The sequence below is a fragment of the Podarcis cretensis genome (assembly GCF_951804945.1).
Source record: "Podarcis cretensis genome assembly, chromosome: 9".
In the NCBI taxonomy this organism is placed as follows: domain Eukaryota; kingdom Metazoa; phylum Chordata; class Lepidosauria; order Squamata; family Lacertidae; genus Podarcis; species Podarcis cretensis.
In genome coordinates, this window is record NC_137178.1 from 59,263,894 (window position 1) to 59,277,234 (window position 13,341).

The 13,341-nt window shown below is 46.6% G+C and overlaps 1 protein-coding gene across 1 annotated transcript; it reads left to right on the forward strand.

Moving 5' to 3' along the window:
• Positions 1-881: 881 nt before the first annotated feature.
• Positions 882-10,744, forward strand: UCHL1 (ubiquitin C-terminal hydrolase L1). The gene is made up of 9 exons (XM_079989873.1): positions 882-1,087; positions 1,742-1,753; positions 3,345-3,473; positions 7,187-7,337; positions 7,528-7,613; positions 7,701-7,748; positions 8,763-8,832; positions 9,822-9,880; positions 10,296-10,744. Exons 1-9 carry the CDS (start codon positions 1,055-1,057, stop codon positions 10,380-10,382), a joined length of 675 nt encoding a protein of 224 aa, XP_079845999.1. The 5' UTR covers positions 882-1,054; the 3' UTR covers positions 10,383-10,744.
• The last annotated feature ends 2,597 nt before the right edge of the window (positions 10,745-13,341 follow it).

Genomic DNA, 13,341 nt, shown 5'->3' on the forward strand with positions numbered 1-13,341 from the left:
TGAGGAAAGGTCCTTTTGTCTACCCTAAGTAACTTCAGCAACACATGAGAACAAGGCCTGTGAGGCTTGAAATAACTACCGTTTCTGAACAATGTCAATTCTGCCAAGTCATGTTTTAGTGAGAAAGGCAAAACAGCAAAAAGCAATGCTTTTTTTCATCGGGATTGAAGGCAACTTTGCAATTTAAACAGCAATAAAACGACCTGCAGTTCACCAGATTCACTGGAGAAAAAAAAAATGCAAAAATTTAGACAGATCATGCTTTTACTCATGGATGAGATCAAAGCCCCACCCTCTTGAATTTCCGCTCGTCACACACCTGTTAAAAGAAGCAGGATCCCTGCAAAGCAAAATAAACCTTTTATCCCCAAGGAATAGCAAGCCGAATTTGCAACAGCGACTTAGCAGGGCTTGCTAGGCGTCCGGGGAAACAAACAAAAAAGAAATGTATTATTTGCTAGCGCGCGATTCAAAGTGGGCGCATCTCCGGACAATCCCACCCCCTCGCCCCTTGCAAACAGCAGCGGGGGGGAAAAGATCACTTTCCCCGGTTGCTGGATTGCGACGTCGGAGAATAATGCAGCTGGTTCGCGTTGCTAAAGGCTCGCCTTTGCACCACCGTTTGCAAACGCCCGTCCATTTGCAGGGGTTCCAGTCTCAGCCCCGCGTGCACTTTTTGCAAGCAACCCCAACCCGGCGAGATCAGGCGACCTGAGGATTGTACTAAACCCCGGGGAGGGGGGCGCGACCACGCCTATCTCCCACCCGCGGCTGGTTTGCGCACCTTGGGGAGCTGGGGGGGTGGGGTGGGGGTGGGGAAAGAGGGCGGGAGCGTACCATTGCTGCAAGTCGGGGGGAAGCGCCTTTCTCCGGGCTCGCCTCTTGCCCCAGCTCCTTCCTCCCCCCCTCCTCCTGCCTTGCAGTGAGTCCGCCCGGTGGCGATATATATAGAGCGGTGGGCGGGAGGCAGGCGCGTGTGTGTTTTTTTTCGGGGCGCACGGTTCCTTGCAGGTTTGGGCGCAGTTCGGCCGGGCAGGTTTGCAGGATCGAGACAATGGCGTGGCAGCCCATGGAGATCAACCCGGAGGTGAAGGGGAAATCTAGGGCTAGATGGGGGGCGGGGGGAGAAGCATGCATGCATGATGGGGAGTGGGGTGGGGGTTCTCCGCCCCAAGGCGTGCCCTATACAGTGGTACCCCGGACTCAGTACATAACACCCGGGTTAAGTATTTAATTCGTTCCGGAGATCTGTTCTTAACCTGAAACTGTTCTTAACCTGAAGCATCACTTTAGCTAATGGGGCCTCCTGCTGCCGCTGCTGCACGATTTCTGTTCTCATCCCGAAGCAAAGTTCTTAACCCGAGGTACTATTTCTGGGTTAGCGGAGTCTGTAATCTGAAGCGTATGTAACCCGAGGTACCACTGTACATGGCTGGCTTCTCCAGGCGCATGCAGTTTCTTACCCATGGGCGTTTTTGAGATGCCCTAGAGGGGAGGGATAAAGGCGGCCAGCAGTCTGTCTGGCATTAAAAAATAAAATCGGAATGGAAGCGTGGGCAAAGGATCCTCTTTTCCTTCTCCACCCTCTCCCCCGGGATTCCCCCAATGCAGACATCGACGGCGCCCAGGTCTCCCTTCTCTTAGCCGATTCCACGATCCAGACACAAGATGGGAGGTGGGCCCCGCCCAGAGACAGGCTAACCTCCCTTTCCTTCATCTTTCTCCCGCTTTTGTCTTTCAGATGCTGAACAAAGTGAGTGGCCGCGGAGACCTGGGGAGGAATAAGGCGCAGCTCCTCTTGGCTGGGCGTTTCCTTAAGTCTCCGTTTCAATTCATTCATTCATTCATTCATTCAGTTAACAGCCTGGAACCCTAGAGCATAGATAGATACACAACTCTCATTCTGGATCCTTACCCATGTTGCCCGTGGGTGTATTTAGGCCAACGGGAAGGGGAAACAGGTTAGGGGGCCGGGGGGGGGGGCTCACTCATCGAGTCATGATGGGCAGGTTGTTTGCGGAATGGGCGGCAGGTGGCGCTGCGGCCCCGCGTTTTGTGCTGTGTCACGGCAGGGCAAGGGGCTCTTAAGAAGAGGGTTGGGAGAGGAGACCCCCCCTCTGCCTCTGAGCTCCTTCCTCTCCCCACTTCCCTGCAGACTTGGAGCCTGATTCCATTATAAGCCATGCAGAAGGTCCTAGGGGCATCTCTGAATCTGGAAGATTTATTTGGAGACCTCGTCCTGCCACGTGGGTGCTATTCTTGGACCCTATTTAGTATTCCTGTGGAATGGGGAAGCTTTGGTGGTTTACGTAAATGTTGTTGGCCTGATGTACTGTACCAAAAAGTCAGCTTTTCATTTGCCTTCCAAGTCTTTAGGAAACGGCTGAGGCACTCTGCGTATGCTCAGGCGCTCCACATCGTCAGGGATGCAGCAACATCTATTGTAGAATAGAAGTTGAGATGCGGAAACTGGATCTTGAGGCTGAGCCATAGATGCCTCTAATGCAGTGGTTCCCAACCTTTTTTTTTGGCCATGCCCCACCTAAGCATCTCTAAAATCCTGGCCCACTCCCTGACATATAATAATAATAATTATTATTTATTATTTATACCCCACCCATCTGGCTGAGTTTCCCCAGCCACTCTGGGCGGCTCCCAATCAAGTGTTAAAAACAATACAGCATTAAATATTAAAAACTTCCCTAAACAGGGCTGCCTTCAGATGTCTTTTAAAGATAGAATAGCTGCCTATTTCCTTCACATCTGAAGGGAGGGTGTTCCACAGGGTGGGTGCCACTACCGAGAAGGCCCTCTGTCTGGTTCCCTGTAACCTCACTTCAAAAAGTGAACTCCTGTTCACATGGAGGAAGCCTAAAGAGCCATTCGCTGTTAATAACTCATTCTTGAATTCTCTCCCCCAAAAATTGCCCCCGTGGGGCGTGTACCCCATGTGAGGAACCACAGCTCTGATGTCTCCTCCCCTCTCCAGATACAACAACAGTCTTGCTTAATGTGCACTGACTGCCCTCCTTAGCATACCTAAAGTGATGATTACTTTGGGGGGGGGGGAGCTTTCCACTACTGACAAAAGGCAACTTTTAATAGTAGGCATAACTAACATGGTACATTTAAGGAGATGATGGGCGGCAGCCCCCATCCCTAGCCAATGGGTTTTTGGATGATGGGAGCTGGAGTCCAGAAATATCTTCGGGGTGCCAGGCCTAACCTGACTGTACAGGGACAGGGGAATGGTTTTTTCTACTCCAGATTGATGATGCAGAGCGCTAGGGTGTCATGTTGAGGTTGATTCTCTCCCTGGTTTTGTGCCTCCCTTAACCCGGCAGGTGCTGTCTCGCCTCGGAGTTGCCCCTGGCTGGAGGTTTGTGGATGTGCTGGGGTTTGAGGAGGATTCCTTGAAAGCTGTACCCACCCCAGCTTGCGCTCTGCTGTTACTCTTTCCCCTTACTGCTCAGGTGAGGAATTGAAGTCGAGCAAGGGCAGGGAGGTAAAACCTGCTGCTTGGCAGGCAAAGAACTCTGGAAAATCTCTCTGCTTTCTATATTACGCTGCTGGCGTGCAAAGGATGGTAATAATCCTCAACTGCGATAGTGAACGAGCAGGGTTAATGTTTTGAATTGGGATGTTCAGCACAGAACCAGGCCTTGCTGGCCAGGAAAAGTCTGCTGTTTTGCCATGTCCTGTAGGATTCCTGCAGCTAATAGGCTTAGGATCCAGTAGATTCGTAGCTATCCCAACTCAGCCCCCTGAAATGTCCCATTTTGGGAAGTGACTGCTAGCATTAGTGCCTGCTTGTCTGAGCTTTTGGGCACAAGCGGCACTTAGCTCATGCTTTCAGTACAGCAGATCAAGGTTTGGGTTGCTCTGCCTGCTTCCCAAAACACTTATACAAACATGGTCTAGGACTGTTGATCTGTCTCCTCCTCTACCTACCTGCAAATCGTGAACCCTCATTGCAATTTAAATAACTGTGGACATTAAATAACTGCGGCTGCCACTATGAATCGGCAGCTTTCTAACGTGAAGGTTTGAGGCCTCTGAAAACAAGGAGCAGTCATTAAAATTAGATCTCTTGTGATGTGTCTGGATTGGCTGTGGCCATCTCTAGAAACACAGCGTTGCTTCTGATGACTTCATCTTGGTAGGAAAAACTAGAACAGGTGGATTTGTAATGAAAGAGCTTCTCTTAAGTAAAGAATTCTGAGGGTCAGATGAAAAAAGCATCGTCATTCTTGAAGAAAATGATTATGGGAAGGACTAAAAGTCCATTGAGGAATCTACCTTTCCAGCAACAGCTGCATCTAGAATTCTGTCCTGTGGGATTCTTACTTCTGATGGGTTTTTAAAGGGCCGGCTTTGGATATTTGTACAGTGGTACCTTGGGTTACATACACTTCAGGTTACAGACTCTGCTAACCCAAATATAGTGCTTCAGGTTAAGAACTTTGCTTCAGGATAAGAACAGAAATCGTGCTCCGGCAGCGTGGTGGCAGCAGGAGTCCCCATTAGCTAAAGTGGTGCTTCAGGTTAAGAATAGTTTCAGGTTAAGAACGGACCTCTGGAACGAATTAAGTACTTAACCTGAGGTACCACTGTATCTACTTAGTTCTCTGCATGTCTGTTTTGAGTTCTTTTATTCCCATGTTCCACTTCTGGTTATTGTTCACCTCTTGAGGGTTTTTTCTTCTCTGTTGTAAAATGGTCTTATGTTGGAAGGTGAAGGTATTTGATATAGAATCATGAAATCTTAAAGAGTTGGAAGGGACCCCAAGGGTCATCCAGTCCAACCCCCTGTAATGCAGGAATCTCGGCTAAAGCATCCATGACAGATGGCATCCAACCTCTGCTTAAAAACCTCCAAGAAAGGAAAGTCCACCACCTCTCGTGGGAGCCTGTTCCACTGCTGAACAGCACTTACTGTCAGAATATTTATCCAAATGTTTAGTCAGAATCTCCTTTCTTGCAACTTGAAGCCATTGGTTCGAGTCCTACCCTCCTATTTTGTAGCTAGCTTGAGCAGTACACTTCAAGCAGAGTCTACATGTAAGGAATGCACGCAAGTGATTGTACAGGAAATGCATATGGATGGGCAGGGTATCAGAATTAAGGTATTCCAACTGGAGTTTAAAGGCTGAAACATGAAATGTATCTCATTCAAGAGACCCAGAGTTATACCCAGAAAAATGGGACACTGCTCTTTCAACCTGGCACGTGGAAATCTACCCTGGCTGGTGATCTATGGAGATTTACTTGAAGCAGTTTCATATTTAGAAAGTGACGCCATGATAGTTGGAAATCTTTGCCTGTGGGCTGTAAGCAGGGCTCATGAATACATTTATGAAACTGCATTGCACTAGAAGTCTTTACGGGAATTAATGATTAAGGGTTATAACTGCATGTACATAATGACTTGGCCAAGTTATGTTGTCAGCAGTAGCTCATTTGAAGCATGCTTCAGTCGCTTTCCCTGAACTGGTTCCATTGGATTGTATGATTTTTCTGTGGTAGGTATTGGCCACAAACCATTTGTAATAAGCTAGATAGCATGCATCACTTGCTAAATGCTTGAGATTTTGAAGCAGCCTCACTTTGGGCTCTTGGCTGACTTGTGATTATTATTATTTAATTGTTAAAGCACACTGGTTTTTCATCCTCTCAGCATGCATTTATAAAAACAAGTGCAAGCAAAACATCTGATTGCTGAAAGTTTATTATCATGGGCCAAGAAACGCTTTGAGCCCTTCACAGTTTGGGATCAGTTTACCTGCAAGATCACCTGACCCCATAAAATGTCCATTCAACATCTTTAATCTCTAGAACTGGCACTGTTAATAGATGCAACATAATACATTTGATCTTTCAGTGTGGCAGCAACCACAATTTGAAGCTCCCTGCCTATTAACATTAGGCAGGTACCTTCCCTGTAATCTATTTCAGCACCTACTAAAAACATCTTTCTTTAGACAAGCCTACTCAGTTAGGTAGACCGATTACATGTGTTTTAATTGTTTTTAGCTTGTTGCTGAAATATTTGAATGCTTTAGTTGTTTTTAACTGTTTTTACAATGGTACCTTGGTTATCAAACTTAATCCATTCCAGAAGTCCGTTCCGAAACCAAAGCATTCCAAAACCAAGGCGCGCTTTTCCATAGAAAGTAATGCAGAACGGATTATTCTGTTCCAAACAACCCCTAAAACAGCAATTTAACATGAATTTTACTATCGTAACAACACCATTGATCCCTAAAATGAAAGCAATAATCAATGTAAAAAGGTAAAGGTACCCCTGCCCGTACGGGCCAGTCGTGTCCAACTCTAGGGTTGTGCGCCCATCTCACTTAAGGGGCTGGGGGCCAGCGCTGTCTGGAGACACTTCCGGGTCACGTGGCCAGCGTGACGAAGCTGCTCTGGCGAGCCAGCACCAGCGCAGCACACGGAAATGCCGTTTACCTTCCCGCTATAAAGCGGTACCTATTTATCTACTTGCACTTAGGGGTGCTTTCGAACTGCTAGGTGGGCAGGAGCTGGGACCGAAAGACGGGAGCTCACCCCGCCGCGGGTATTCGAACCGCCGACCATACGATCGGCAAGCCCTAGGCACTGAGGTTTTACCCACAGCGCTACCCGTGTCCCCTAATAATCAATGTACTGTACTGTAAAAATAAATAAGACAGCATTGTAGAGGATAAAAGTTAAACAAAATTCTTACCTGCACTGATGATAGCCATTATTTGGATGGGGGGCTTTTAACCATTTCCGCAGTCACACAATTAATCAGTAGCTGAACTGGGTTACACACAGTCACAAAAGCAAATTAACCGAAAAAGCCACAAAAAAGCAAAACAAATAGCAAAAACAAAAGTGCCAAACTTAATGCGTTCTGGAAGTCAATGTTCGAAAACCAAGGCGCAATTTCTGATTGGTGCAGGCGCCCCGGAAACAATAGCCAGCAACCGCATCAGACGTTTGGCTTCTGAAAAATGTTTGAAAACTGGAACACTTCCACGTTTTCAGCATTTGGGAACCAAGGCATTTGAGAACCATGGTACCACTGTACTTGCTTTGAGAGTTTTTTTTTTAAAAAAAAAACAACCACCACCAAGCAGTATATAAATTGTATGGGAAAAAATTAAAATGTTACCTGACCAATATACCTGCACATTTGTAGCATGAAAATTTCAGAAAAAAGCAGATGGAAGAATTGAAGGGCCAAGAAGTGAGCTCCAAAGTCTATTTTGTGAAGCAGACGGCCAGTAATTCCTGTGGAACAATTGGCCTTCTACATGCAGTGGCCAACAACCAAGATAAAATTTTATTTGGTAAGTATGGGGGAAGCATCATCCAAGGGATACAAATCCATTGGTAGGAGATGGTATTGGCTCTAACCTGTGCAACTGCTGACTTAGGCAGGGGGGAAGTTGATTCATTGGACAACCTAAGGCTTGCGCTTGCAGTTGGTTCATCATCCTGTGTTCTGCTGCCATCCCCCTAATTTTTATTTCTTGGCAGATGAAGGGTCTGCACTAAAGGAGTTCCTCACTGCAACAGCTGACCTCTCTCCTGATGAGAGGGCAAAACGTCTCGAAAACAACAAGGTAAATGACATGGGAACTTGGGTGGAAGCTTCTTAATGGTGCCTTTTAAAAAAAAAATGCCTTTTTTTTTTTTACCGTCCTCTGCAGGCCATTCAAGAAGCCCACAATGCAGTAGCACAGGAAGGCCAATGTCGGGTAAATTTCTCTTGAACTTAAATAGGCTTCCAAAGGTAAAACGTTGGTACCAAGAACTGGCGGTGGATAGTTAGGTATATTAGTACAGGCCCCGTGTAATGTAAACTCTTCTCTTCCCATCTCAAATGGTGAAGATGGATGGGATATGTGGGCCAGTGGAGCCATTAGGGCAAAACTGCTTTCTGGCGCAGGCCAAGCTCCTGAGAGTGATGCTTTTCACACTCCACGTATCGTGGAATTATTGAAGCGGAAGCCAGCTGTACGTAGTGTTTTGGCTTTCCCTCCCTGGTATTTTCACAGAAATCTCCGTCTCTTTCCACCCAGCGCTTTGTTGTTGTTTAGTCCTTTACTCGTGTCCGGCTCTTCGTGACCCCATGGACCAGAGCACGCCAGGCACTCCTGTCTCCCACTGCCTCCCGCAGTTTGGTCAAACTCATGCTGGTAGCTTCGAGAACACTGTCCAGCCATCTCATCCTCTGTCATCCCCTTCTCCTTGTGCCCTCCATCTTTCCTACTATCAGGGTCTTTTCCAGGGAGTCTTCTCTTCTCATGAGGTGGCCAAAGTATTGGAGCCTCAGCTTCAGGATTTGTCCTTCCAGTGAGCACTCAGGGCTGATTTTAGAACACGGGAAAACTTTTATTAGAACACGGGAAAACTTTGGTAATTCTGCTGTATACAAATAGCCAAAATAAAATCTCTGGCTGTCCTCTTCCTGGTAGCAAAACCAGCAATAAAAAAATAGTCTACAATTCCTACTTAGACACTGGCCAGCAAGTCTGGGATTCTGTAATCCTGGAGAAATCCTATGGTTTGTCATCCCAATGACCCCTTTTTACTGTGCAGCGCCAGATGGCAAGGCAGTAGCAGTCTATTTGTATATATTTGGAACATAAGGAAGGGGGTGGTTGTTGTTAGAGAGGTTATTTATGAGAGCCAAAAAGGGCAGAATCGGGAAGCAGAGTGTCGCTAAAATATTCTTCTTTGTTGATCATCCTATGCACCCTTCTCCATAGGTTGAAGATGACAAAGTCAACTTCCATTTCATTCTCTTTGCCAGTGTGGATGGACACCTCTATGAACTGGGTAGGTTTGTGTGCTGCCTTCCCTAGTATAACACCGAGTAAAACAAATTGGGATTCTCTTGGGTCGGGGTGGGGGGGAGAGTTGAATTGGGGTGGCCAGCTTCTGCCCACATTATCTAGAAACAGCCTGTGGCTTACCTAGGAGAAGAGCATAACATCGGCAAGGATTCCCATTGGAATTCAGGGGTTGGCTTGTCTGAAGCGGTTTGTTGCGTTCCCCCCAAAACATGTCCCACCGCTTTCACTGGGGCAACTGATCTTTTTCGAGAGCAAAGTTGCAATAGCAAGAATTTCAAGAAGGCAGCACTGGGTAGGGTGAGAATCTAATACTAAACCTTAAATTGGGCCTTTTGTAACCTGGCCCCTTGCAGAAGTTATTGGGACCCAGCTCCAGCATGGCCAGTGGTTAGAATCCAGAACATCCTGAGGGTGGCAGATTGGGTGGGGCAGAGAGACTATATAAATGGTTGCAGTAAATCTGTTCTTCTTCTGAAACATCTGGAGCTGCTTGGGTTGCAAGCAGAAAACCAGGGGATGATATCCAGCATTGCAACGCTACTGCAAAGTAGGTCCAGAAGCAAATAAATGCAGCCCCACAAGGGCATGGCCTAAGTTGCTTCTTCCTATACTAGCGATGTTCTGGTTGGCGGTTCGAATCCCTGCGACGGGGTGAGCTCCCGTTGCTCGGTCCCTGCTCCTGCCAACCTAGCAGTTCGAAAGCACATCAAAGTGCAAGTAGATAAACAGGTACCACTCCGGTGGGAAGGTAAACAGCGTTTCCGTGTGCTGCTCTGGTTCGCCAGAAGTGGCTTAAGTCATGCTGGCCACATGACCCGGAAGCTGTACACCGGCTCCCTCGGCCAGTAAAGGGAGATGAGTGCCGCAACCCCAAAGTCGTTCATGACGACCTAACGGTCAAGGGTACCTTTACCTTTAGCATACTTTAAGTAAGTGGTTAAGTCATAAACCTGATCTACAACTTGGTTGCAGATGGACGAATGCCTTTTCCTGTAAATCACGGAGCGAGTTCAGATGACACCATGCTGAAGGTAAGCGTTCTTATAATTGAAATTTCTGGCATAATCAAGTCTTTTAGATTGCACTGCACGTGTTCTCGTTCCTTACTTGGCAGATTCCAGATTTTGCTATTGTGTATTTCTCATTCTGTAACCGCATGGGGATGAGCAAGACACAGTGCCTAGAGATGGGCGCTCTCAAGAGGAGCTAGCGAGATGGCTTCTGCTATTCCCAGCATCCTATCAGAATGCTGTTTATAGCTACTCCTTGCTCACAATTTCAGTGGGGAGAAATATAGATGCTGATTGTCTACATAATGTCTGGCTAAAACTACAATGTGAGCCCACACTGTTCATGGATGTGGTCGACTTGATGCCAGGTCTACTGAGGCTCTGCGTTCATGCATTTAGAACAGTAGGATAACTACCTGTGTTTTTTGTTTTTCAGGCTGCTGCCAAGGTCTGTCGACAGTTCACAGAACGTGAGCAAGGAGAGGTCCGCTTTTCTGCTGTGGCGCTGAGCAAGTCTGCCTGAAGTTCAGGAGTTAGAGCGACCCCATAGTAGGCCCTCACAGAAAGCTAATCCAGGCCCCTAGTGCTTTAGTACTTGTGTTTAAAAAAACAAAAGCACTGCTGTTCTTGATCTTCCGTTTAAAGTGTCCTGCTAATCCTAGCCTCGTTCCTCCCCCCTCACTTACTCACAGCAGCTTCAGCAGAGCCGGTCTTAAAAGTTTAGCTCCAAGTCTTTGGCACTTCAGATATGTTGGGTCCCTCCTTGACTGCAACTTGTTTAAACGCTTCATAGGGCTTCCTTGGACGTGTGCCTCCAAAGTTTCTTTTTAAGCTGTTGTGACTTCTTGTCAATCACAAAAATAAATTTCTTCTTGGTATTCCAAAGCAGAAGGTTTTGTTTTTGTTTTTTTGCACGGCCATCTTTGTCTCCGGTGTTGGAAGATGATCTACTTATAAAGCAAGATATTAGCTAGGGGTGTCTTCGTGCTGTCACTGTTTTACTGGTGGGATTCAAGCACATTCCAAAACTAAGTTTGCACAGTTAATGTGGATTAAAGTCCTAGCATGAAGAAGCCTGCTTTAATAATAATAATAAAAAGCCTCCAGGTTAGGAAAGTGATTGGGAAATGCACTGGTGTGCAGGATGAACACATGCCTAATGGGAAGACACATAATGTCCTGCCAGCAAATCAGGATGCATGCTCATTGTTTTAGAGCCACCCTGTAAACAAACAAGAACAGAGGCCCAATGAAGGGCAGGCATAGTCTAAACACCCGGTAGGCTTTGTGAATGCCAAATGGGAGGGGTCTTAAATGCTGCTTCTACTTTGCAAAGTGAGTTGGGCTGTGTTGGCTTTCTAGTCCTTGTAATTTGGGCTGAATTCCTATTTCTGGCCATGGCAGGGTGGAAGTCTCCAGTCACAGAAGACTCTGCTCTTGCCACAGGGAGAATAGTTGCCCAGGAAGCTGCTGAAAATGCTCTATTGCCATTACCTAGCTGCTTATCAGAAACGTCTGGAGAAACCTAGCCAGATGGCTGGGGTATAAATAATAAAATTATTGCTGTTGCTGCTACTCGAAGATACATTGGCTCCTTTGCTACGCCCTGGGGGGGAAAAGAGATAAGAATGGATTGTTTCTTGCTCTTTGTGTAAGTGAACTGGCCTCATAGGAGCTAGGTAGCTGCCTATACCACAGAAGGGAAGAGGGGAATGTTTTTTGCATGGGCAGCAAAATAACATAAGCCTATGGCCACATGAAAGACTCCCTAGGCCATAAAAGGACACTGGTACGGTCTCTGCTAAATGACAACGCTGCTGGGAGGCTGTTGCTAGGTAGATTGCCAACAGGTGTCAAGGTGACCTATTGCACTGAATTGTATCATAGGCTCCTTTGCTACCAGGCAACAGGCTGGTGCATGGAAGGAACCAGCGTGTGTCGTCATTGAGGAGGAAAAGCTACAGAAACAAAAAGGAAATGCCATCTGTACTTAGCAGAACAGACAGTACAAAGAAGAGCGAAGACAGCCAACTAAATACCAAGCAGCTGCTAACAAAAAAACCCACACAATATAAACGAATGCTTTTAGCAGTTTTTAGAACTAGCTGTTTCTTGCTCCCTGTTTCCTGGGACAAAATTGGAACCTATAGTAGGTTTCAGTTCCAGATCTGAATTTGTAAGAAACTTCACAATAACAAAACACTTTGAATACCAGGAAACTGCTGTAGCCGGCTAATTCCTGAATTTTGAAAAAATGCGGAACAAAATGAATTGGCTCAATAGGAAAGTTGTCGCTTGTAAGGGGCAGGAGTTTCTCATCCCTGTGAATTTTGCTATAAACTGATACGCAAATCCAAATTTATTTGCACTCGTAAGCAGCAAATTGAAAGCTGGGGATTTTGCGGCTATCCAACAGTGTTAACTTTCCCCAGTCTCAGCTAATGGGGGGTCATATACTCTTACGGAGCAAAGGTGTTGCCGTGGCAAAATCTGTCTTCCAGTGAGAGGAGTAGGAGGAATGGAAAGGTGGGTCATGTGTTCTGTAAACATGAGCTGAGATGGGTCACACAACCTTCCATAGGTACTTCAACAATATATAGGCCTCTCTATATGCCTTTCTGAGGAAGGTCACATTTACTACCAAGTGATGCTGAGGATTGCTTACCAGAGGTCAGCAAACGTTTTCAGCAGGGGGCTGGTCTACTGTGCCTCAGACCTTGTGGGGGGCCGGACTATATTTTGAAGAAGAAGGAAAAAAGAATGAATTCCTATGCCCCACAAATAACCCAGAGATGCATTTTAAATAAAAGCCAGTGTGGTGTAGTGGTTAAGAGCGGTAGTCTCGTAATCCTGGGGAACCGGGTTCGCGTCTCCGCTCCTCCACATGCAGCTGCTGGGTGACCTTGGGCTAGTCACACTTCTTTGAAGTTTCTCAGCCCCACTCACCTCACAGAGTGTTTGTTGTGGGGGAGGAAGGGAAAAGAGAATGTTAGCCGCTTTGAGACTCCTTCGGGTAGTGATAAAGCAGGATATCAAATCCAAACTCCTCCTCCACACATTCTATTCATGTAAAAACACACTGATTCCCGGATCACCTGCAGGCCAGATTTAGAAGGCAATTGGGCTGGATCCGGCCCCCGGGCCTTAGTTTGCCTACCCATGTCTTAGGCCGGATCCAACCTAATCGCCTTCTAAATCCGGCCAGCAGATGGTCTGGAAATCAGCATATTTTTACATGAGTAGAATGTGTGCTTTTATTTAAAATGCATCTCTGGGTTATTTGTGGGGCATAGGAATTCATTTCCCCCCTCAAAATATAGTCCGGCCCACCACATGGTCTGAGGTACAGTGGACTGGCCCCCTGCTGAAAAAGTTTGCTGACCCCTGTCTTAGGCATTTGAGCTCTGTTCTTGCAAGTAGTTTTATGTACACAGCAGTAAAACCTTCAAAACCCCTATTGAAATCAATCAAGATAATTTGCT

Bases quoted from the DNA above. Each gene is read 5' to 3' on its own strand.
- UCHL1 (XM_079989873.1), top strand. From the start codon at position 1,055: ATGGCGTGGCAGCCCATGGAGATCAACCCGGAG. The intron at 7,614-7,700 runs GTAAATGACATG...CGTCCTCTGCAG, and splicing joins AACGTCTCGAAAACAACAAG to GCCATTCAAGAAGCCCACAA. The intron at 7,749-8,762 runs GTAAATTTCTCT...CCTTCTCCATAG, and splicing joins CACAGGAAGGCCAATGTCGG to GTTGAAGATGACAAAGTCAA.